General features: G+C 57.0%; 2 protein-coding genes across 3 annotated transcripts; one reads left to right on the top strand and one right to left on the bottom strand.

Moving 5' to 3' along the window:
• Positions 1–1,198: 1,198 nt before the first annotated feature.
• On the top strand, positions 1,199–5,905 carry LOC109444473 (oxaloacetate tautomerase FAHD2A, mitochondrial). 2 transcript variants are annotated; one of them, XM_019725871.3, is made up of 8 exons: positions 1,199–1,408; positions 1,785–2,035; positions 3,216–3,432; positions 4,033–4,092; positions 4,288–4,450; positions 5,283–5,391; positions 5,476–5,563; positions 5,684–5,905. In XM_019725871.3, the coding sequence occupies exons 2-8, from the start codon at positions 1,791–1,793 to the stop codon at positions 5,744–5,746; spliced, it is 945 nt and encodes a 314-aa protein (XP_019581430.1). In that variant the 5' UTR covers positions 1,199–1,408; positions 1,785–1,790; the 3' UTR covers positions 5,747–5,905. The 2 variants fall into 2 exon arrangements, with proteins under 2 accessions (XP_019581430.1, XP_019581431.1); XM_019725872.3 differs by lacking the exon at positions 4,033–4,092.
• Positions 5,906–5,957: 52 nt separating this feature from the next.
• Positions 5,958–15,657, bottom strand: LOC109444472 (glycerol-3-phosphate acyltransferase 2, mitochondrial). The gene is made up of 21 exons (XM_074332524.2): positions 15,528–15,657; positions 15,270–15,383; positions 14,569–14,642; positions 14,099–14,203; positions 13,735–13,863; positions 11,487–11,586; positions 11,020–11,153; positions 10,607–10,706; positions 10,287–10,499; positions 9,834–9,950; positions 9,604–9,686; positions 9,233–9,351; positions 8,640–8,710; positions 8,246–8,504; positions 8,015–8,163; positions 7,853–7,930; positions 7,275–7,406; positions 7,082–7,202; positions 6,936–7,001; positions 6,668–6,723; positions 5,958–6,334 (listed from the first exon to the last, which is right to left on the bottom strand). Exons 1-21 carry the CDS (start codon positions 15,588–15,590, stop codon positions 6,218–6,220), a joined length of 2,400 nt encoding a protein of 799 aa, XP_074188625.2. The 5' UTR covers positions 15,591–15,657; the 3' UTR covers positions 5,958–6,217.
• Between the last annotated feature and the right edge of the window lie 9,546 nt (positions 15,658–25,203).

Here is a 25,203-nt window from a genome sequence, read left to right as displayed (position 1 = left end):
GGGTCTCCTGACTGGTGTTTATGGCCAGGCTCTGTAGTCCACTCCCCCTGACCACACCCACCCCAAAAGTTCCATTTCTGTCTCTATGCTGACCGCTATCTTCAAGCCAGACTAGAGCCCCAAGCTCCAGACCTATGTCTCCAACTGCCCACTAGGCTGTACCCCCCTTGAATGTCCCAAAGGGTACGTTAAATACAGTCCATCCAAAACTGAGCTCGGCATCCTCTCCTCAGACCGCTGCCCCTCTACAACCTGTTTCCACGAATAGCACTGCCATCTACCCGGCCAGAGACCTAGGAAGCAGCCTTGTAGCTCCTCTCTTCACTGAGGGCTGTCAGTTCTACGTCCTGAACATGTCCGGACTCGTCATCTCCGCCGCACACCAAGTCATCACTGCTCTCACCTCCACCATTCTCACCCAGACGCCTTTCCTCAAGTAAGAAAACACTACTCAGAAACAAGTGTAAGCATGGCAGCCCCTGTGAGGACCCTCCAGCGGCCTCCTGTGTTCTTAGATAAGGCTCAAACTCCTTCCTGGGACGAGTAAAGCCCTTGGTCATCTGACCGCTGATTAACTAAGTCGTGGACCTCTTGCCCAAGCCTCTTATACTCCTACATCTTCATTTGCCAGAGGCCTGGAAGGCTGGGTTGTAACCGCCTGATTAACTCAACCACCTCTCCACTAGAGCGGCTATTCTCTGACGCTGGAGCTTATGCCTCCCGCTACCCTGCCCTGTGCCCAGCACAGTGCATATGAAGACAGGGCCGCTGAGGGTGGGTGTAAAAGGCTGGACCTGGGGTCAAGAAGGCTGGTTCTCCTCCTCACTGCCTGTGTCATCCTCAGCAAAGCATTTCCTGCCTCAGGCTCCTCTGGATGATGTGCCAGAATCAGAAGACAAACAGATTTGTCTTCGTCAGCGCGCTCTAATTTGGTTTCTTCCACCACATTTGCCCAACGATCAGAAAGGTGCCCGGCCCACAGTCAGGGATCCGACGCGGGGAGGCCAGCGCGGGGCGCAGGGCGCAAAATGTCAGGAAGCGCTCGCTCTCGGGTCGGTGAGAGCACCGGGCGCAGTGCGGCTCGCGAGCGCGGGCTCCACGAACAGGCCTGCAGGTCCGCGGGGTGGACAACCTGGCCTCCAGCGCCGGGGCCGCCCCTCCTTACGTAACTTCCGGGAACGGACAGGAGCCCTGCTGTTCACCGTCGTCCTGTGATGTCACCAGGGAGCGCCGCCTCGGCCGAGGTCTTATCAGAGGAGCCGCGGGACGCGCTGCAGCGGTGGTCCCCGGGCTGGTCGCGGTCATTGGACGTGACACTAGTGCTCCGGCGCCCGCCGAGCTCATTTCCCAGTCCCGCGAGCCAGGCGCGACAGCGCGGGGCTCCCGCACGACCAGCCGCCGAGGCCAGGTAGGTCGGGTTCGGGCGGTCGCGGGGGAGTCCCCGGCCAGGCCTCCAGCGGAGGGCAGGACTGGACCAGGTACAGTGCGCGCTTTCAGAAACCACAGGATGAAGGATGGACTCCTTGGCACCTAGTTTAGGGCCTGGCATGAAGTAGTCACTCCTCTAGAAAAGTTTCATTACATGCATTGAGGGAAAAAAAAAACAAAAAAACACCTTATAAAGTGTAACAGGGTAAATAACTTCTAAATCTAGACCACTTCCATGTGGTGTGCCAGGAATGGCTGATGGGGCAAAGGGATTTGAGTTGCAGCTGGAGAAACTGGGGGGGATCTTTGTGGTGGCTCCCGGCCCCAGCCCCCTGAACCCGCTTTTTTCTCCATAGACTCTGATGCTGTTCACTGGTAGAAGAAGGCTGCTTACGGCTCTGCTGCAGGCTCAGCGGTGGCCCTTCCAACCCTCCAGAGAGATGAGGCTGGTGCAGTTCCAGGCATCCCATCTGATGGGACCTCATTTGGGCCTGGAGTCAGGGAATGGCGGGGGGGTCATCAACCTCAACGCCTTTGACCCCACACTGCCCAAGACAATGTTGGAGTTCCTGGAGCAGGGAGAGGCCACTCTCTCAGTGGCGAGAAGGTAAATCATGCAGCATCACCCTGTAGCAGTGCCGTGTTCCCCTCTGCCTCCTCCTACCGCCATCCCTACCAGGGAAGCAGAACCAGTAGGTAGCTCTTTTGCAAGGGAGCAGGGCGACCTCACCTTTCTTACCTGTTCTTAGTGAACAGCCTTCGAAATCTTATGTGACAGCACCTTCAGTTTCTAGGGGGCAAACAGGCCCAGGGAGGCCAGAGATTCAGTGATAGGCCAGAATTCTCCTTCACCATGTTGCCTACCCTGGGGGATGAAGTTGCTGCCTGCCTCAGGGGTCTGGGACCTGGGGTCCTAAGCAGCGCGGGCGCCCTGCACTGTGGGGCCAGGCTCACGGGACCGCGGGCTGAGCTGGGGGAGTGATTGGAGTCTCGGCTCCTTAGGGGAGCCAGGACTGCAAAGAGGTTTTCTTAAAGATGGTTCTTGGGTTTGGGCTAGATTAGGTGGGGGCTTCCCTGAAGCCAGGAGCCCTATGGCATCTGGTCTAAAGGTGTGGGTGAACAGTAAATGAATACCACTTTGAGGTATCCTTTGCACCTTTTAAACTGGCAAACATACAAATGTTTGACAGCACAGTGTTGGCAAGAGTATATTGCCCACACTTCATATTCTCCCAAATTGGAACCTACTTCCATATCCCTCAATAGGGAATTGGGGGTGTATTTACAGTGCAGTAATTTGCAGCCATACGACTAAAGAGGAGCTATATACTGTTACAATGAGATCTTTAAAATATATATATATTTTAAATAAGGTATATATAGTGTGCTATCATTCATAGAAAATGGTGGGAGAAGAGTATACGTAGAGTAGCTGTGAACTACACAGGACAGTGTGTCTCCAAGGCTGGAGCGGGGTGACGAGGAGAAGGGGTAGAAGAAAGACCTTTTCAATTATTCCCCTTTGCACCTTCTGAATTCCCTTATATGGACATGTATTACCCAATGGGGGAAAGGAAAGCCACACAGAGTAAATAATAAATAGTGCTCTGATGTCAAAAGACAGACAATAGCTGGCCTTGATTTTCACACTGACACTGACCGTCGAGAGATCTAGAAAATATATTTTAAACAGCCACACTTGTAGTTGCTGCAGGATCTCCCCAGCACACCCCAGGACTGCCGGCCTGTTGCCAGCCAGCCCCTCTCTCCCGCTCTGGTCTCTTCAGAGCCCTGGCTGCCCAGTTGCCAGTCCTGCCACGGTCAGAGGTGACCTTCCTGGCTCCAGTCACACGGCCAGACAAGGTGGTGTGCGTGGGCATGAATTATGTGGACCACTGCAAGGAACAGAACGTGCCAGTGCCCAAGGAGCCCATCATTTTCAGCAAGTTTGCCAGCTCCATCGTGGGACCCTACGATGAGATTGTCCTCCCGCCCGAGAGCCAGGTCGGTGCCTCTCCACTGCCCTCTCGTCATTGGGGCCCATCACAAGGTGGCAGCATCTAGCCATCTGGTGCTCAGTAGTGCATTAAACAGAAACTGCAGGGGCTTATACATGTTATAACCCATCATTTGCATTTTTTGATATGAAAATGATCTCATTTTGGCCAATGTGGAGGCTTCAAGTTGGCCCCCATTCCCATGACTGTTCTGAGCATTTCCTTGCTTTCTGGCCATGCTAGCCCAGGCTCATCTTGTGCTGCGTGGACCTGGAATTGGCCATTTCCCCCATTTAAGTGAGTTAATACATTAAAGCCCCAGAATGGTGCCTGGCGCACGGTAGAGCTATCTGTTATCACTTGGTATTCATCTTTTCTTGGAAGTATCCAGAATGATTTTTAAACTCAGCCCCCAGACAAGTGCTGCTCCTCTGATCCCATGAGGAGCTGTGCCTGCATCTAGTGGTGCTGCATGCCACTGCGTGAAGTTTACAGGTCTGCAAGTCACACCCACCCCACTGTGGTTCATGGTGATTATGACAGGGCAGCCCCAGCGTGGGCCCGCGCCCCAGGCCAGGTGGTTCACTGCTCCTTTCCCACTCCACAGAAAGTGGACTGGGAGGTGGAGCTGGCCGTGGTCATTGGAAGGAAAGGCAAGTACATCAAGGTGAGAAGGAAGCGGTGGTGCCCGCTAGCCCTGGCCTTGGAAAATGGTCAGCCCCTACCTGCTGGGGCACTTGCCTTGTCCCTCGTCTACCACCTTTGACGAGCTCTGGTTACTAGCATAGGATCAAAGCTTTGTTACAGGCTCGGCGTCACTGTGATATAAGCTCCAACCTGGCCAAATGCCCTGCCCCCATAGGCCACAGATGCCATGGCTCACGTGGCCGGCTTCACGGTGGCACATGACGTGAGTGCTCGCGACTGGCAAATGAAACGCAACGGAAAGCAGTGGCTGCTGGGAAAAACCTTTGACACCTTCTGCCCCCTGGGCCCTGCTTTGGTGACCAAGGACAGTGTAGCAGGTAAGTGTCTGACGGCCCACATGGTAACTCTTGCTCTGCATAGATACCTCAGAGCAAAGAAAAAGCAGCGCTCAGGAAGTGGAAGTGTAGTGCTGGCTTGATACGGAGCTTCCTTCCCCTGATTCCTTAGGGCAAGTCTCAACCTGGGCCACGAGTCCTCAGTGAGCTGGCCTCCTTCCAATCCCCTCACCCCCAGAGGACCACAGCTGCAGAGGTGGTAAATCTGCATTCACGAAGTGAATTACAGAGAACAGTGCTCCCTGATGGGCGTCAGCCTTCCTGTAGCTGCCACCATCTGGGCGTCTAGGTAGGAAAGAAGCAGAGTTGGCCCTTGAGTGTCAGAGTGTGGCTATCACACAGCCTGTGCATTTTCCGCAGTCAGGGAGATGGAAAGGGGCAGGATTTTGCCCAGCTGCTGTGCGACTAGGGCAGCACCAGCTACCAGAGCCAGGGCACCGGGAGCCAGGAGGAGATGGTGTGCAGCAGAGGCCAGAGCGTGGGCATTCGGGGGAGGGGCATGTCTGAGCAGCTGAGCCTCACCCCACCCTGTGCAGTTGAGTGAAGGTAGATTGTTCCAGCCGCTCTAAGGGGTGTGTTTGTGAGGGTGCAACACAAAGTGAAGTGTTAAAAAGTACACCCCCGCAAGCGCCGGGTGCTGGCTCTCTATTGCTTTACATGCAGTCTCCCTATATCCACAATCAGCAGCCTCTGCCATTTTTCTTTCCCCTTTGCAGGTCTGGGACACACCCCCTCCTTAACTCACCCAAGTGGCCACTGGCAGGCTGGGTTGAGAAAGGACAGGAGGACCCCAAGCTGGTGTTTTGCATTTCAGATCCGCACAACTTAAGGATCTGCTGCCGAGTGAACGGGGAGGTGGTCCAGAGCAGCAACACCAACCAGATGGTGTTTAAGACAGAAGAGCTGATTGCCTGGGTCTCCCAGTATGTGCAGTGGACCCTGAGCTGAGCCCTCCATCCTGGCTGGGGCACCTCGGTCCCTGGTCTCACCAGGCCCTTCTGCCCTAGGTTCGTCACTCTTTATCCAGGGGATGTCATCCTGACAGGGACCCCCCCAGGCGTTGGTGTATTCAGGGAACCACCTGTCTTTCTCAAGGTAGGTTGACTCAAAGGAGGAAAGGGACAAGGACCAGAGGTGGGGTCCAGAATCCAGGCCTGTGTATGTGCAGGTGTGTGTGTGACTGAGGGTGACACCCCGGCGGCCACTCTGTTGCAGAAGGGCGATGAAGTCCAGTGTGAGATTGAAGAACTAGGTGTCATGATCAACAAGGTGGTATGACGGCTCCTGCTGCAGGCCCTGGACCGAAGACAGGTGGGCCATCCGATCCCACTCACCTAGCCCAGGGGGAGGCCTGGTCTCAGCCCGCTCAAGGCTCCTTGTCCAGGCAGAGGAGGAAGGGGTGGTCTCCTCTTCAATAAACTCAGGCCGAAGCAGCAACCTGGCTTCTGCTACGGTGTGTCTTTTATGGTTGGTTTTGGGGAGCAAGGTAGGGTGCTGTCATGGGGTGGGAGAGGAGAACAGATGCTTCCTACACACGTGAAAAACTGCTGGGACTGGGAAGTGGACCTGCCCAGACCCCTCGTGTATCACACTGAACGATGGAGAAAGCAAGAGACAGCGAGGGCCAATGAAACCTGAACACTTTTATAGTCCAGCCAAAGGTTTGCAGCTGCCTGTCTTCTGGCGCCAGGGCACAGCTGTGTGTGTTACGGGGCTGCGAAGTCTCAGCATGGGCTCCACCCCCCAGTTCTAGCCACAAATGAACTGCCGGATGAACTGCTCCAGCTTCTCCTGACTGTCCCGGCTGGCAAATGTAGGGGACAGGTGGAGCATGGGACCCGCAGGGCTGGGCGTCTGCTGCAGCACCTGGGCCACGCAGAAGGGCTGTGAGCACTCAGCATGGGGGCACCCATGGTAAGATCTCTGGCCCCTTAGGCCTCGGGGTCTGAACACAAATGCTGCCTCTCAAACCACCCCCAGTATCCCACCTGGGAGTAGGAATGAGGCAGTGGTTTGGAACACCAAGAGGGGCCGGAAAACCATCCTACCTTCTCCAACTCCTGTCACCATACCTATCCTTGGGAGATACTGGGGAAAGCCCGGGGTGGGCACAGGGGGCTTCCCTGAGCAGCTCTACCAGGGTGTGGGCAGGGGATGGAAGCAAGGGGACAAGGGAAAGGTGAGACTGGCCCCTCTCACCCCCAAGTCTCTGAAGGTCCAGACAGCCCTGATGGCGAGACTTGGGTCTGCACACTCTGGAGGAAAGAAAGAAATGAGGCCCTGGGAGGCAGACAGCACCAGCACAGGCTTCTCTTCCTCTTGCTGAAAGGAGCCACCCAAGCAGGGCTCAGACTGCCCCCCAAGGCCTACTCTGCAGCCCTCCTTGGAGTAGGGCTGTCGTGCCCAGCAGGGGGCAGCAAACCCCTGCCTCCTGGGCTGTGAGTGGCTCCTGCTACTTGGGACTCACCGAAGAAGCCGTCCTCCTGGGCGGTGGCCTGTAAGAACTGGAGGAGCTGGTCTGCGTAGCCCAACTCTGCAGGGAGAGGGGACCTAGGCTGGGCACAGGCAGAGCCCCGCCCTCCCTGAGCACAGCCAGAGGGGTGCCCGCCTCACCTGTGTCTGGCAGCTGGCCCCGGGGCAGGAAGGCGGCAGCCTGTGCAAAGGCCTTGAGCAGCGGGCTAAGCAGGCGGCAGAGGAAGAGGAAGAAGTCGGGGCAGTGCAACTGCTGACTGAGCTGGAGGGTGACAGGCAGGTGAGGGCAGCTCCCACGCCTCCCACTGCCTCCCAGGGGCCTCTCCCAACGCACCCTGAAGTATCGCCCCCCTGCCTCCTCGAAGTCGTCACTGTCACTATCACTGAAGTCCCCGCTTGGCTTCCACAGCAGCTTGGCACTCAAACGCTGTCGCCCTGTGTCACAGGCCAGCCGGGAGCCTGGAGTCTGGGGGCCCGAGGAGCCATTGGTCCCTGGCAGGCTGGCCAAGGTTCAGCCCTGAGCCCCTAAACCAGGCACACGGAGGTGGAGCCAGTAAAAGCAGACCTAGGGAGCCCAAGGGGCCCCCTGGGACCACATGAGACCTGTGAATCCAACCTGCAGGGCGAGAGCAAGTGGGTACCCGCCTCAAGGGCCACAGCCCCGTGCACAAGAAATGTGTGGGCAAGAGGTGCGTAGAGAACCTGAGAGGTCCATCTGTGCAGTCCTGTCATGACAGACACAGCCCAGGGCCAGTGTGGGTCAGCAAGTCCCGAGGCCTCGGGGGATTGCAGAGGCGGGACCCAGGCTGCCCTGTGTCCTAGCCAGGCTGAGGGGGCGCAGCTGTCCCTCCTGGTTCCAAGCTGAGGGAGGCCAGCCCCAGGCAGGGGCTTTGTTCCCAGGGCCCGGCCTACCTCCTCCGCAACCAGGAGCCCACACTGGATGAGCCGGTCCAGCACCTCCTGACAATAGCAGTAGGAAGACCGGCAGGGCTGGGGGAAAAGGCGGCCTCAAGCGAGCTGCTGGGGAGGACCCCACCACCACCCCCAGAGGGTGGGCAGTGGACAAGGCCTGACCTGCAGCAGCAGCAGGTCCTGCGGCAGCAGGTGCAGCAGCAGCAGCACCTGGCGGTACAGCTCGCTCTGGCTCAGCAGCTCGACGCCCTGCAGCTCCCAGGGCCCCTCAGGTGGCACTCTGCCTGCCAGCAGCGCGCGCACCGCACAGGCTGGGGAAGGGGCCCGGCATGAGGCAGTAAGCCGGTGCCTCCCTCACCCGACATGCCAGCCTCAGCCCCAGCGGGCACTCACCGCCCACAGCCTCGCTCAGGAAGGCAGGCAGCAGCTCCGCGCCCAGGTGTGCCAGGTGCATGAGGCCTGGGCCAGGCCGCGCTATCACCAGCAGGTCCCCACGGTGGATGCGCAGCACAGCCACTTGCGCCCGCAACAGACTCAGCGCATGTTGTACCAGGCACCTCAGCTGCCCTGAGAAGCCCACGTCAAAACGACGCAGCAGCGTCTCCTCCGTCAGCCAGGAGAACTCCCCCAGGAGCTGGGACAGGAACACGCCCTGGGCGCACAGGGCGGGCAGTGCCACACCCCAGCCCTGCCCAGGCCACACCCCATCCCCGCCCTAGCCACACCCCAGCCCCGCCCTAGCCACACCTGGTCACACACCCCACCCCCACCCCACCACGGTGTCTACCTTCCGGTGCTTAAACAGCAGCAGAGACGCCATGATGGTCGTGCTCATCACCGCAGAGCTCGCTACGCTGGCTGAGGCCGGGGTCGGGGGGATGCTGGTCAGGTGCCCAGGCCCAGCAGCTGGTCCTCTACCACCCAGTAAGTGTCGGGCCAAGAACAGTGGTCCCCTGCCTTCCTGGCAGCAGCCACCCCCTACCCAACTCCATCCCTGGGAGGAGGAGAGCAGGCCTGCCTGGTCCTCGGGGACCACCCTTGCCTGCCTCCCACAGGCCCAGTCTCTGCCAGAGGGGCACCTAAGAAGAGCGCAGTAACAATCACTGCTCAGAGTCCCCTCTGTGCCAGGCAGCAGGAAGCCCCTCTTGTGTATCACTTCAGTCAGCTCAGGAGACCAGGCTCAGGTAAAGTGGAGCCCTCCGCAGGGCCAGGGTGGGTGGCCTGCAGCCGGGCATCTGCCCCCACACAGCCAGCCCTCCTCAGCTCAGTCGGCCATTTGTGCAGTCACTAGCGGCTCCCTCACACCCAACACTCCACCGACCCAGAGAGAAGGGATGGCTCAGGACCCTCCCCCCAAGGCCCAGACCTAGTTGCCCTCACCATTCAGGACGTGACGGCCCAGTCTCCTGACCAAGAGCTGGTCCTCTTCCTTGAGGGCCAGAAGGGGCCCACTTACTGGGGTCCATTCCTGCTCCTTCTCAGTGTCTGGGACGACAGTACTGGATAGAAACATCACAGGGTGAGGGGAGCCAAGATCAAGACAAGACAGCCATGGGGAAGCCCAGAGAGTTCTCAAAAATGAAGGTGTTAGCCCAGCCCAGGGCCAGCTCCTGGGGCCCAGTCCCGCCCGGGCTCCGCCACTCCCACACTCAGATGAGAGGCACTGCTCCAGATGACGCGGTGTATCTGGTGAGGGGCTGCTGGAACTGGGGGTGCCTGTGTTGGGCCAAAGAACCGCCTGCGTGCCCCACCTGTGGCCCAGCACAATGGGCTGCAGCAGCTGCTCCAGGGTCTGCCTGCTGCCCCAGCAGCTTCGGGCATTGCTGGTGTATTCCTGCCCAGGAAAAGGCTCTCAGGCGGCCTGCCCACGCACAGCTCACGGAGGCAGGCAAGGCTATCCCTGCAGTGGCTCTGAGGGCCAGGCTGCCAGAAACCCCAGGACAGACCTTAGGCCCTCCCAGCTTCGCCCGAGACTCCATACCTGCAGGGAGAAGGGCTGGGCCAGGTGCACACGGACACAGACCCGGTGGCCGCGCCAGCCTCGCAGGCTCCGCAGGACAGCCAGGGCTCCTGTCCACAGCCCCAGGAGGGGTGCGGCCTGCAGGAGGGGCGGGGGCTGAGGGAGCTGGCTCGTCTGGGGCACTCCTCTCTGCTTAGTTTCTTGTTGGGCCCACACTGGCACATGACATGACCTCTCCAAGCTTGTTTTCTCATCCATGAAATGGGAGAAATCCCTCCCTAGTGGGGTCTTTTGAGGATGAAACAGGATGACTGTAGTGGCCTGGGCGGGCCCCCCAGGATGGTGACTGTCGGGGCAGAATTCCGTTGTACCCCCACCCCAGCCCTGAGGGGCACTCGGCCACAGGATACAATGGTGTGCCTCCTGTCTGGAGACGACGTCCACCTGGGGTCCCAAGGGGCAGGAGGGTCTCACATGGTGCGTGTCATGTGGCGCGTCTGGAACCAGGTCATAGGTGACAGCCACTGGCACCAGCATAGCATCTGGGACAGCGCCCACCTGGACTGCCTGCATCACCGGTGCCAACCAGGCCTGGCCCAGGGCTGACAGCCGAGGCCCCTGGGCCCCAGGTGGCTCTTCCAGGAAGATAAGCAGCGGCTGTCCACTGACCAGCAGCTGCTCCACAGCCTGAAGAGGGTGGGGAGGTGGTTGCAGAGGCAGGTGTCAAGGCCAGAGCAGCAACAGGCTCCTATACCCTGGCCTGGCCCCAAAACACAAGCACTGGGGTTACTCACCGCATGGACCACAGCCCTTGCAAGGACCCCCTCAGAGCTGTCCAAGGAGAGGTTGGCCTCCGGGGGCAGGAAAAGCCCCCCAAGCTTCCTCAGCAGAGCTCTGTGGGGCACAGGGCAGACAGCCAGATGAGGAAAGGGGCGCAGCAGACAGGACCAAGCAGAGGATGCTGAGAGCTTCAGTTCCCCCAGAGCCAGCCTGGGTCCTGCCTGAACACACTGAGGCCAGACATGGCTCTAGGAACCATAGCTGACCATCTAAGCGCACAGGCTGGCCTGGTAGAAGGTAGGGAGCAAAGCAGCCAGGAAGAGGACCTCTGGGGAGCTGCTGCCGGCACACCCCACCCCCATCCCCACACACCCCTGCCCCAGCCTGGAGAATTTGCCCACCTGTGTGTAGGGCACAAGGCTTTTACCTGAGGATGGGGGAGCAGGTATGGGGGTCCCAAGCCACACGGAGCACACCTAGGCCCTGAGAGAGCAGCACAAAAGGCAGCAGGATCCCATCCAGGAGGGACTTGTGTGTAGACAGGAGCACGAGGGGCGAGCCCTATTCGGGGAGAGCCAGAGGGAAGCGTCAGCTCACCCCACCCCATCCAGAGGGATGCAGGTTCGCGCTGACAGTTCTTCCACTGAGCATTTCCCAAAAGGGGAGGAGCTCTGTCGACAACCTTATGGTGACTCGCTGATGTATGGTTGTTAAGACCAGGATGAAAATACTTACAGGGAAGCTCCATGGGAGCAGGCCCATGAGACATGAAGAGGTCAAGGGAAGCTCATCAAAGAGTGGTGGCCTTTTCCCATCAGTGCAGGGGGCTGGTCCCAACTTAGGGCTTGGCCTAGCTCTGCCCCGCTGGCCCACCCCACTGGAGGCCGGGCTTACCGCCTGGGCGGCCTCGCGGACCATCTTCAGGTGGCCTTGGTGGAGCTGCACGTTCAGGAGGAGGCAGTTCAGGAACCGCAGCACTGCCCAGCTGAACAGCCTGCAGAGCAGCGAGGCCCAGTCTGAGGCGTGGCGGGCACCGCCCACGAGGCAGGGCCCCCAGCATCTCCGAGGGTCGCCACTACGGCCCCCACTCAGAGGTTACAGAAACTGCTGAGAAGTGGGGAAAGTAAGTGGTGCTGGGAGTGGCAGGTGAGCCTGGCATTGGAGCCCCTGCCTGTGAGGTGCTGACACGCCCCCAAAGGCCTTCATGATGCAGCTGCCTCATCAGCTTCAGACCAGCTTCCTGCCTCAGTTTACCCCAGAGGAGTTAGAGAACCGAGACTCTCGAGACATAACCTGGCCTGCTCTTTGCAAACTGCTGAGAAAGGTGAAATAAAAAGGAGGGAGGGAGTTGGTGATACAAGAAGGGACGGGCTTTAAATGATGACGGCAGCATAGACGCAGGCAGCACGCAGGTGTGGTGGACAAGCAGCATGTCCTCGTCTGATGGCAGCAGCTGACAGCAGGGGAGGCTGAGACGGAGCCGTGCATCGTGCCCCTGGGAGACTCGCACTCAGAAGGAAGCAGGTCTAGCAGGTGTGTTCTTCTCTAGCAATGGCTAGCTGCTCAGGTACAGGAAGGCAGGAGTCGGGCTCAAACAGAACGGGCTGTACCCAGTGCCCCCCTCACAGGGGCGCTATCATCATGGGGAGCCCTGGAATCGCAGCTGCACCAGAAGGGGCTGGTGGCCAGCTCAGGGGGCTGGAAGTCTCAACAAAGTCGAAGAAGCTTTGCGTGAAGGGCTGGTCACGGTCACCAACCTCCTCTACTTCCTATCCTTGGGCAGCTGACTTCTCAGCACCGTCGGCACAGCTGAGCCCAACACGCACAGCCCTGTGTGTGGCCTCTCCCTCTGTGGCTCCCTCCTCCCCTGGCTTTAACCATCGTCCACGTGCCAACATTCCAAACGTACATCCCTGGCCCCAACCTCTTTGCTAAGCTCCAGACTCACATAAGCACCTGCCTCCTGTCTCCACCAGCAGGTCAGGCATCTGAAACTACGAATCCAGAACGTTCTCTGTGGGTCTAACTCACTGTTCCCAAACCTGCCCCCTTGGTTCCTACCACCAGATGCTCAGCCACCAACAGGCTCTCCTGTGAGTTTTCCCTTTTCCCTCACGGCTCCATCCCACCCCCAATCAATCAGTGATTGGTCTCTCAATCCATTTTGCAGCCTCTATTGTCACCCTGCATCCAAGCCATCAGCACGTCTCACCTGGATTAACAAAACAGCCTCCCAGATGGTCTTCTGTTCTCTGCTCTTGATCCCAACTCATCTTGTTGTCATTCCCTGCTTACAACCTTTCCATGGGCTGTCACTGCACCCAGAAACCAAACCCAAGCTTCCTGTACAGGTCCCTCGACCTCTCATCTCATCTCCATCAGCTCTCCCTCGCTGGCCAGCTTCCCGCCACATCAGCCTCGTGAACAAACCCAGCCCTTTCCTGTGGCCACAGCTCACACTATGCCCTCTCATAGGACTGCTCCCTCCACCCACTGCTCCCACCCACGTGGCTCCTTTCCCCCTCTCGTGCCTGGTCTAGAAGTCTCTTCCTCCCCTCCAGTACTCAGCCCCAGCGCTTGTCCTTGCAGCCATGTGTATTTCTGTTTGCTCTGACCTATGCACCCTTTCGGTCCCCCTGGAACAGCACCTGCGTCTAAGATGAGCTCAGACCATGCAGATGAACACGGGAGGGAGCAGGTGGTGACAGCAGGATGAACGCGAGAGGGAGCGTGGGGGCCCGTAAGATTGGGGAACCAGCCACCTCTGCCTCGCTCCCTCTCCACAGGAACCTAACCTGGGGAGAGGTGGAAGGATGAGGGGATACTAGAGTTTGGGCCACAACTAGAGGTTCCTGGAGTCACCCCCAAATTCCCACCCCCAGGACAGACAGCACCCAGGCCAGCAGTGGTGAAAACCTGGGCTGGAAGCTGGGGGCTGGCTCAGACCAAAGCCCAATCCCGTACCCTCTGGTCCCCACAAAGGAGCCTGCCATCCTCAAAAGGTCTCAGGGTCCAGATCAGGGGCCTGCTGCGGCCCTCTGAGAAACACACCATCCAGCTCCCCGTGGAGGGAGTCTAGTCCTTCCCACTCTCCGAAAGGGCAGAGGCCCCAGCCTAGACACAAGTGTCCCTCAGCAGGTACCTGAGCAGGAAAGGGCGGGGTGGAGCCTGCATGTGACCCAGGAGGCGCTGCACCTCTTCCTTCACCCGGCGGGGCACCTGGCCTTCCCCAGCCCCTGCTGGGGCCCTCCCTGAGATGACCTTCTGCACCCTACAGTGTGGGGGCAGTGGTGTCAGGCTGGGCAGGTCTGAGGTCCCCCAGGTCACTGCCCTCAGCCCCGCAGCCTCCCCAGGCACAGCTTCCAGGCTTCACCCTCCATCTTTAAGGTAGAGCCCCAGGCAAAGCTAACACTCTAGAAGCCCTCTCAACCACCCCTGCCTAGAGCCTCTGTCACCCCTCAAGGGTCCCAGAAGTGCCAACCCGACCCCATTCCCTGCCTCCTCACCTAGTGCTTTCCATGACCTTCTGTGGGGCATCCCAGCAAGGGGGTATGTGCTGCTCCAGGGACCACAAGAAGTAGCAGAGCCTCCGAACCAGCCAGCCCCGAAACCTGAGCACAGCCCCAGAGTAGGGGGAAGAGCCTTCAGAAGGCCCACCCCCAGTAGGTGCCCACAGAGAGTAGGCCATCAGGCAGGGCTCACACCCCAGTCCCATGGCACGGGAACACCTGAGCTTGGGAAGCAGCTGCCTGTCTGGGCCCCATTCCCACCCCCTCCTCACTGAGCGGGGTACAGGTTCGGGGCCTGGCACACAGTGGGCATCCCATAAATGCTCACAGGAAGAACCTCAGGAGCGCTCCAAGCCTGCCTCTCCCCACCTGTGGGTATGGAGCAGAGGGCAGGGATCCTTCTTTCCCATGGGAGGAAGAAAATGACGCCACCAAGCAGGGCCCTACCCGCCCCCTCCTCTGACTACCTGGTGTTCTCCTCCTTCACCAGGATCACATTGCAGAAGCCCAAATCCATTATGCTTCTGTGGAAGAGGGACTCCTGTCCAAGAGGGGCAGGGAAAGCATGTCCTGCGGGGGCCTTCGCAAACCAGCAAAGGAAAGCCGCTGCTCTGTGTCCTGTGGTCTCTGCCTGGCAGACTGTCATGTCTACCAGGAGACAGGACTGTAGCACAGCATCTCCCCAAATATCCTGACACTCTCAGGAAAAAGGGTCTGTGGTTAAAATGGAAGGGCTGCATTGTCTGCAGCATCGCCCTCCTGGAGAGTAGCTTAGGAGACTCTGCGAAGGTCTCATCTACAGCAAGGAGCACGGAGCCGGGGTCCCCACCAGGACCTGGCTCCCAGCAGCACCAGCACATGACATGGATGCACAGGAGGTCTTCAAGCCTGTGCTGAGTGCTGATGACTCTGAGTGGGCGGGTCCCCCAAACTGAACAGCTGGGCTGTGCAGGCCTGGTCAGACCCCAGCCTCCTCCCAGGCCCCTCTGCACTTCCCATCCAATTCTCCCAGGGCCGCCAGTCAGCCCCACTGCCTCACTCCCCTAAAGACAAGAGCCGACGCATGGGCAGGGAGAGCTGAGCCTGGAAGCTGCTCCCCAGAGCCATGGCTCCCACAACCAAGCTGCCCCAAGCTCCCCAGCGTGGGGCCCAGCTCTACATCACTCACCCAACTCTTGGGGGTACAGGTCTGGCAGCAGCGACCCACAAAGGGGCGATATTTCCCTAGGAATGGGGTGACAGCCTCCAGCTTCATCCCCAAGCCTGAGGACCACAGACTGGTCTGGAAAGGGAGCACAGGGAGAGACGAGAAGACTCAAAGTCCTTGGCAGAAGGAGAGGGGGAGGGCAGACTCCAGGAGTGAGGGGCACCAGGGGAGAAATGGGAGGCAGGGGGTGTGTTCTGGGGATGGGAGGGGCCACGTCACCTCCCGGCCATTCTGGCTGCTCCTCTGCTGAGTTTGGAGTCTGACTCCCAACATGGTGTCCATGGGAGCCTATAAGATCTGAGAACCGGCCACCTGTGCCTCTCTTCCTCTCACCACAGGAGCCTGACCTGGGGAAAGATGGAGGATGGAGGGGATACTGGAGTCTGGGCCACACCAGGAGTTCCTGTAGTCACCCCCAAATTCCCATCCCCAGGACAGACAACACCTAAGCTAGCAGTGATCAAAAACTAGGCTGGAAGCTGGGGGCTGGCTCAGACCAAAGCCACGCCCCAAACCCAATGGTCCCACCAAGGAGCCAGCTGTCCTCAAAAGGTCTCAAGTGGCCACCTGAGGCTAACATGGAGATTGGCTGTCTTACCATCAACAGCCACCCTATCATCTCCCAGCACAGACGGGACTACACTGGAGACTCAGACCCCTTCTGTGCAGAGGGTGAGAACAAGGCTAGGTTGGCAGGAGGGAGGCAGGAGGCTGCCGAGAGAAACAGGAGCATCGCCAGGAGGCCACCGGGTCCTGCTCAGCGGCCCTTCTCCTCTGCACCAGAAGATGGCCCTCTACCGACTCAACGATTAACAGGAATGAGGGCCAGGTACCAGGTGGGGAACAAGTGGGGAGTCAGAACACAGAGAAATGCCACACAGGCTTGTCCCCAAGGGACACGCATCTGCTTGGGGACAAGTCCGACTTTTCCATAATCGATTCCCTCTTAACTGTCCACAGAAGATCCTACTGGGTATCTCCTTTGCCCCTCTGTCCCACAATATTCTCCTGAACTAACATCTATTCCATAAAACAGCACTGAACCCCTCCTGGCCCAGATATTGGGCCCTAAAAACCCCTCTATCCTGATCTCTCGACCTGTCCCCAATGGGGAGCCTGGTCCAGTTATTTACACTACCCTACCCCCTACCACACACTGCACATGCCCATGGAGAGGCGCCTTGTCCTTTCCCTCCACCCCCCCAAATTCTGCCATGGCTCTAAGTCCATGATGTCTCTGGACAACCAGCTAGGGTTCTCCTTCCCTCCCTGGTTCAAGGAGGAAAGGTTCTCCTTTCCTCCTGAGCCCAAGCTTGCTGGGCTAGGAGCCTCCTCCTCCAGAGTGCAGGTTTCACTTCCCCACATCACCTTAAAGTATCCTGAGGGCCAGGGATGCAACTGACTCATCTGTCTGCCCAGCAGTCCATCCCGCACAGAGGAGGAACCCAGGACGTGCCAGACGACTGACTGTAACTTCCTCTCCCAGGATTCCTCTGGGTCTCTTCTCCTCTCCCAATTAGCAGTTTAGAACCATGAAGCCAGTTCCAGGATCACGATTCCTGCAGTGCATGAGCTCTGGTAGACTCATCCCAAATGCACTTCCTACTTTACAAATGTTCTCATAGCCCCATTCAGACACTTGGCACAGGGAGCGCCTGCACCAAGATGAGAGCCGAATACAGTTCACAGATGTGCTTTCTTTGGCAGCACAGTATTCTAAGACTTTATGAATTAACATCAACATTTAAAACTAGAGACCTTGTTATGTAAAAAAGTCAGGGTTTCCAGCTGTTGCTCAAAAACCCTTGAGACCTGGCATCTGCAGCATGCAGCCACAGGGCTTTGGCTGGCTGACCCTTAGCCGGGGAGCAGGCAGGCGCTTCCGCACTGGCCACCACATCAGTCCCACGTGATGCCTAGGCCCCACGCACACCTGAGTGTGCAGCCTTCGATCAAAGGATGACATCCCAATGCATTTCCCCGGGGCCTGGAACGTCTGTGTCCCACAAAGAACCACAGGTTTGAACGTCACCTCTTCACCGCTAGGCCCAGGAGGGGGTGGACTCAGAACTCCGCCCCTCACCTGGGGCAAGGCGCGAGCTCCCTGAGCACCGAGGCTGACGAGGGAGCATGCTCCGGGGTGGGGTCAAGGGTCCGTCCTGGTCACCCTCGGGTCCAGGGTGACAGCAGGCGAGGCCCCAGGGCAGCGGCATCGCTAGTGAGGCCCTCCCACCACAACCCGGAAGGACTCAATGCCAGGCAGGCCCTCAGGGACCTGCTCCCCCACTCGGGCCGGGCCCCAGGAAAGCCGTACTGGTGGCTCCTGAAACCGGAAGGCCCCCTGACGATCCCGGGTCCCGTCTGACCCGGCCTGGCCCAGCAGCGACTCCGCGGGTCTCACCTCACACCGGCACCAACTCCCGCCAAAGCTGCAACCCGCGCGAGAAACCGAGGGCACAAGACTCGTGGCTCGGCAAGCCCGTCTGGGAGGCAGCCCTGGGGCCCAATGGGAACACGCACTGGGCCCGAAGCCCCGCCCACAGCGTCCCCTCCGCGTACACTGCGTGCTGCGTGGCCACGTGACCTGTGCCCAGAGCAGGCTGGGCGGCCTGGTGCGTCACTGAGCGTCTGGTTGTGTGCTGGGCCCTTGTGGCTTTCCCAGAAAGCGTCTGGCTGCCTGGGTACCCGTGATACGTCTGCGAGACCTGGCATTCCCGAAGATTGGACAAGGACTCAAGGTTTTAAAGAAAGAGGTTCCCAGGCTATACACTCCGCCAAGCTGGAGTTTAGGCACAAGCGAAATTCTGAGTTGGGGACACCTAGAAAGGACAGAGGACCACCAGAATCCAGTTTTGGGCCATGAAAAACAAGTCAAGCCTCCCACTGTCATTTCCTTTGTTGATTAGAACTCCAGACCACAGTCAGGGACGTGCTGCAGTCAAAGATGCCTGGGTTTCAGCTGGCCCTCTGACCAGTGTGTTTCTTTATTCGTGTGGTTATTTGATTAATACCTGGCTCCTGGCTCGGCCCTAAGCTCCAAGTGAATGAAGACCTTACTGGCTCGTGCGTCGTTTGACTGTTTCCAACACCCAACGGGACCAGCAAGTAGTAGGCAAGCCATACAGACTACATGAAGGAGAATGACGGTGCTTGGTTGGTGCACAGACCCCATGTAATGAGCCCACTTGAAGTGCCAGAGAATTCTGCAGTTTCAAACCATTGTGACGCTGCATGAGCAAAGCCACATTGGAGGCTGAGTGGGCCTGAGAGCAGGAGGCGGGTTTACTTCCTTCCCTCCTCTCTGACTCACCACCCTGGATGTGACTGCCTCCACCCTTCTCCTTTAGAGTGTAGCCATCTCTCCCTTTTTTGTGCCACTTCATGTCTATCTACCCAGGCCCAATGCCTGTGTCCACCCACTTTAACCCAGGTTTGAAATGTCCTTTCTGCATTTGCAGTATCCGTTTTGTCCCCCATCTTCTCTTTTTGTGTCAGGGTGTACTAGCCACTATTAGACCCTGAGATTTTGAAGCTGAAAAAAAACAAAAAAACAAAAGCACCTATATTTTGACCTTGTAAGTTGCCTCCTGAGTACAGACTTGAATTTACCTAACACCCCTTTGTTCTGGGAACACCATCTGTACAGGCAGTTGTATTTCAGTTGTCAGTAGGTCCCCGCTCTCCTTTTTAGGGAGATTTTTTGGTGAAGTAGTCCCAAGACAGAATCTTCAGACAGGAAAGCTGGATGGATTGTGACGGCAGAGGCCAAGTCTGTCCTCCAGCAGTTCTAGCCTCAGTCATGTTCTTTGGAGGAGACGTGTTTTGTTTTGGTTGTCTGCTGCAAAATAGATATTTCAAAAGAAGCGTCACCTCTCAGACCTGGATCTTAGCGGGGTACCAAGGATTCAGTGTGCTCCTCTTCAGGTCGTGTGCAGAAAATGCGAGGCTGCGATGCAGCTAGACCTGCAGGCCAGCTGCGTACATACTGACTGTGGCTGACCTGACCCTGGGAGAAACAGAAACTCATTTGGGCCTGGCCTCACCCAACCTGGACTGGACTTCGGGAACACAACCCTGGGCTCAGGCCAGGCCAAATCATCCAGAATGTCCTGACACATGTAACCGATACCCTGGCCCAGAGGGAGAAAGGCTCTCCCTGTGGTTGGGGGGCCGATGTCCCCTGAATGCGATGGGCCTTCCTGTTGTATGTCATCTGGAGAAAAGGGCTTGGGCTGGCATTTGTCTGGGCACAAATGCTCTGGCCCCTCTCCCTGGGGCTCACCAGGGGATATGGGGAAAGGGCCCGTTTCTGGGATGTCTCCCCAGGTCCAGGAGCTCAGCACAGTCACCTTTAGAGGTAACCACTGGTTGTGCTCTGTGTTTTAGTTCCCACCCATTATTTCGTAACCTTCCATAAAGACTTATTAAACATTACAGCAAACCACACAGCTGAGAATGGAGGAGTGGAATCTGGGTCCTGGTGGCAGGAGAATGGGAAAATGGATGCTGGGAAGCTGCCAACAGATGCTCACCACACAGGCCACTTCCCCCGGTACCAAGGTTGGCTGCTCTATGGAAGAAACTTGAGCCAAGAGGCTTGGGGTGGGCTGTGGGGTGGGGAATGTGAAATCCTTTATGATAATGGGAATTTGGGATTCTGTGAAGGCCAGAGATAGTGTGAAAAGTTAATGGGCTGACGGCCTGAGGTAGGAAGGTGTTTCACGCTACAGGGCTCTGTCCACCCCAACAACTTGGATGATGTCCCAGAAGGCAGCTTTAGCTTAGCCTTCTAACAGATGCCATACAACAATAAGGAAGAAAGGGTACTTGCTGACACATGTAGGATTCAAGGAGATTTTGAGAAGAGAGGAATTATGACCAAAGACAGCCCTGACCTCGGAGTCTGGTGATACCTGAGAGATGACAGTGCAGTAGGCTGGGCAGAGAGCTGGACTTGGTACTGGGCTCTCTGTCCAATGGGACTCTTCCTTTCCACCGATTCCAACTCAGACTTGAACCAGAAGATAATGGGTTGGATCGCATACCTAGAAAGTATAGGCATGTCAGCGTCAGGGTGGTTAGATCTGGTGCTCAAACATTGCAGGGCCTCTGGTTTTCTTAGGTGTCTGCGCTACTTGTTGCTGCTTGGTTTTGTTCTTCCTGAAGGCATTCTTCTATGCCAAGATGATTGCCCCCAGCCCAAGACTCACATCCACCCTCCCTGGCAACCTTAGTAGAAAGAAATGTCTGTCCCCCAGCACCATATGAAAACCCCAGGAGACACTCTGATTGGTCCTGCTAGGATCATCTGCCCAGCCTGTGGACCAACCACTGAGTCAAGGGGGTGTGGTGCCATATTGGCTCCACCCAGGCCACTGCCCTCTTTCCCTAACTGTATGCAGTGAGGGGCACACCATGATTGACCACCCCAGCAAGAATGGAGTGGGAGGGGTGGTTTCCTCAGAAAGGGGTGCTGGCTGAGAAAAGCAGCATGTCCACTATGGTGTCCACTGCTGCCTTCCCAACACTAGGGGAAGGGGCATCCGGTCTCTGCTGTGTCCCAGGGCCCAGCACAGCAGACTCTTGTTGAGTGATGAATGAACTTCCTTCCCAGTGGACCTTAGTTCTCCTATTGTAATGTAAGTGGGCTACACTAATCGGGTGAGCCCTTTTAAAAAAAGTATGTAGAGGTCAGATATTCTCTCTCCTGCTGACCTTGAAAAAGCAAGTCACTTTGAGTTTACAACCACACGGAGACGAATTCTGCCAACAATCTGAGGCAGCCTGGAAGCAGATCTTTCTCCAACTGAGCTGGTCGATAACTTGATTACAGCCTGAGCCAAGGGCCCCACTAACCTGGGCCCAGATTCCTGGCCCACAGAAAACAGGAGATAAAAAAATGGGTGCATTTTAAACTAAGTCTGTGGCAACTTGTTACCCAGCAGTAGAGAACTAATGCAATCTATCATACATAACTTAGGGGATAAAGACAAGTGTTGGCATTACGTGGAGATAATGGGGGTGTTGGAGAGGGCACTGCTCGTGGGAGGGTAGGGCAGAGAGGCCACTGTGGAAGGTTTAGTCAATAGTATACATCCCACTCCCCTGCAATTCCATGGTCAGGTAGAGACGCAAACAAGATTGGCGCAAGGCTACGAGACACACATGTCACTATGGTCACTGCAGAGTTCTTGGTGGTGGTGTGGGCAGGGGCGGTTGGAGGTAACCTAGGGGTCCATCTCAGGGGGAAGGGAAAGAGAACCAGGAATGACTCATGGCATAGGGAATGCTGTAGCAACCAGGAGAGAGAGTAGACGATCACATAGCAACAGGAATGGGCCTTAAAACAATGCTGAGCTTAAAAAGGAAGAAACAACATGAGAACCAAAACACTACCATTTGCAGAAACAAAAAAGCACAGAAAGGCAATATCCATTTTGCAAGAGCACATACAACAGACAAAAAAACCCATTTGCATGTTGCCTATGCAGAGGAAGGGATGAGAGTGGGATCCAGGATTAAAAGAGAATAAATAAAACGAGGTTAGTCTTATGTGGGCCCAAAGGCTGTGCAGAGTTTATGGATCATGAACTGGGGAGGATCATGAACATGGCCGGGTGCGGGGGAAGCCGAGGTGCAGCTTTGTGCCCACCTCCAGGAGGAGGGGCTGTGCTGCAGGAGCCAGACTGAGTCTGCCTGAGAGGGAGTCACACCCTGACACTAGTAATGACTTTCCATTTGAGTGATAGCCGGGGTCAAATTGTGTTTTGTTTGTTTTTTAAACAAAGGGAACTTATTTACTCACATGACTGAAAAGTCCAGAGGTAGGTTTCAGGTATAGGTGGATTCAGGTACTCAAGCAATGTCATCAGGATGTCCCCTGATGCCTTTCCTGTCTGTTTTCTTCTGGGTTGGTTTCATTCTTTGGCAGGCCCCACTGGGGACAGAGATGGTCCCAGCAATGCCAGCTGTGTACTCTCCAGCTAACAAGCCCAGAGGTGCGGTGTCCCTTTCCAGAGGTTCCCCAAAGGCCCGAGAGCTTACCCTTTTTGGCCCAGAAAGAGTCACAGGCCTGTGCCTGAACCAAAGCCTATGGCTGATGGTCATGCCGGTGTCGCAGACCTGCGTGGGATAGTAGGGAATTCTGGCACAGGGAATATCATGAGCAAACGCTCAGCACCATGAAGCTGGAACAGCACAACAGCTGGCTGCTTGGCGCAGGCAGGGCAATCCAGGGGCACCAGGCACCATCCGTGTCCCTGGGCAGGGGATGGTGCGACTGGACCTGCAATATGCAGTCTTCACTTGGAAGCTAGTGGTGGGTGGCCTGGTGGAAGTGGGGACCTTCAGGCTCTCTAGCATTTCCTCCAAGAAAGAAAGTGCCACCCTCTAGGTCCTTCTCTCTGTAAAAGAGCCCCTTTTCCGGTGAGCAAAGAGGCTAGCTAGCATGCTCACAGTGTTTTTGACACAAATGTCTGGGGGAGGGACCTCCAGGGATCCAGTTCATTGCAAGAGAGAGCTCATGTGGAAGCAAACCTATATAATTATTTGCCAGAAAAGTACTTAACTGGCCTGTATTCATCCTGCACCACATGGGCCTCAGAGACATAATGGTCACGTGCCCTCAACAATAGCCCATTGGGCCCTCCCCAGGACCTGGGGCTTCTGCAGCATGTAACCACCAGCCTTTCTGCCCCAGCCGCCCACAGCAGCTGGTGGGCAGCTACTGGCCTTGTCTCCAGGGCGCTGGGGGCGATGCTGGACCAGGCAGGGCCATGGCGGGGCAGCATGCGGTTCTGAGGGTTGGGAATGGCCTTTCTTCATGGGGCTCCCATAACACCTCCCCCCAAGTCACTCCTCCCCCCTGCCTAGGGGTTTGAACACAGTTCTTGACCTCTTTCGGGCTTGGTGGGCAGCGTGGTTATGTAATGAGCAGCGAGCCTCAGGAGGCTGAGCCCCGAGAATGTGGGCAAAGTATGTAGTGTTGCTTTTCCCAGAGTGGGGCTGCTTGGTTTTGGTCTGCACCTGCCTGTGGGGCAGGAGATGAAGAAGGGGAAACCTGTGGATTAGTTACAGTGCTTTCAGCTGCAAGGAACAGCGGCCCAACTCAAAAGGGCTTAAAGAACCAGGGAGCTGTGGCTTCTGCAGAAAGAAGCCCCAAGATCCAAGAGCCCCGAGCTACTTAGCTCAGTGCTGCGGCGACATCAACAGAGACCCAGGTTCCTTCAACCTTTCCCTGCTGCCCTCCTCAGTGGGCTGGCTCTTTTCTCTAGGCAGCTTCCTTCGTGATCACAACGCTGCTGCCACTGTTTCAGGCATCACATCTAGACATGACAATGCCCAGTAGAGACCACATCTTCCAGGATATGTCTTTTTAAGACTGAGGGACTTTTCCCAGAATCCCCCAGCAGCTTCTGTCCTATCTCACTGGCCAGAATCGCATCACACACCATTCTTGCTCAGTCTCCAGCAGAGGGCACAGGAAAACCATGACGACTCCAACAGCACAGGATTCTGAGGCTCCAGCGGATGCCCCGGCAGCACCTGCTGCACCAGCACACGCAGGTTCTTCCCACTCCGAGACGGGTAGAGAGCGAGTTGGTGTTCCAGTCCTGCCTTCCCCACAGGTCACTGTCTGACCCTGGGCAAGTCAGGACCCCTGTCAGTCACCCACCTGGCAGGCATTCTCTCTTCACACCCTGATTGGGCTTGGTGGCAATGTACGGGGGGTGGGGGTGTCATGACTGTGTAAACAGTTGTGACATCACCTCTGCCCTTCGTTAAATACTTGCCTGGGCAGCCTGCACTACAACTAGGGGTAACCATGTGACCTATTTCTGAGCAATGAGAAAGAAAGGGGACCCCGCTGGGGACCTTCTGGGAAAGATTTTCTTCTATAAGGAAAGTCCCTTCCCCTTTCCTCTGTCCTCCTGTTTTTCCAGTTTGGTCACCATTAAGCGAGGATATGGTACTTGGAGCTATGATGCCCCTCTTGTAACAATGAAGCAAAGACCAAGAAAATCTCAGACTTGCCAGCCTCAGGCTTTGACTTTGTTGGGCTGAGACAATCCTGGGACCACTTAGATTTGTTATGTGAGTCAAATAAACTCCTGTTCAATGAAGGCCCCATTTGTTGCATTCTCTTCACTTGTAGCCAAACGCACCCTAAATGGTACAGAGCTCAGTTTCTTCATCAGTGAAGTGAAAAGGATGGCTCCAAAGGTGGCCATCCTTCCAGGGCTCTCATCCCCAGTGACAAGGGAACCCTAGAATTTTAGTGCAATGCTATTGTCGTGCGGGGCGTCCGGCAGGGTCTCTGGTCCCGCTCCCCACATAAGAACGCAGGATATGGTGAGGCCAAACAGGAACACCCACGGAGCCATAAGTAGGGGAGTCATATCACTATATTCTCTCTGGCAGCATCCACCTCTATGCAACCCGCTCTTGTCAGCTCAGCCATCATCTTCTTGCTAGCCCCCATTATCTGCTAGCGTAGCCACAGCAGTTATATTAGTGGCCAATGGCTCTCTGGTTACAGCTGACGGCCAACTAGCCACAGCTGATGGCCATGCAATCACAGTTGACGGCCATTTACTACCTGAGCCAGCACCTTTCTATGTGAGGCCGAGAGCCTGAGAAACTGCTTTCTGGGGCTCTGTCCCCACACTCCACCCCTACAGGCTCTCACCTCACAATCTACGCGACAAGTGTCTTCGCGAGGGGCCCTGTGCGAGGAACCTGGAGGTGAATGCAATATCCTGGGCACAGCCAGGCTCTCTGGGCACAGCCAGGGTTTCTCAGGGCACCACCAGTACTTCTGGGCACAGCCAGACTTCCTGGGCTTCTTAGGGTACCACTAGTTTCCCCGGGCACAGCCAGGGATCTCAGGGCACTG

The sequence above is a fragment of the Rhinolophus sinicus genome, chromosome 2 (genome assembly GCF_057876585.1).
Source record: "Rhinolophus sinicus isolate RSI-liver-muscle chromosome 2, RSI-T2T, whole genome shotgun sequence".
In the NCBI taxonomy this organism is placed as follows: domain Eukaryota; kingdom Metazoa; phylum Chordata; class Mammalia; order Chiroptera; family Rhinolophidae; genus Rhinolophus; species Rhinolophus sinicus.
The sequence above is the reverse complement of the archived record's forward strand: the minus strand, read 5'-3'. Positions and strand labels throughout refer to the sequence as shown.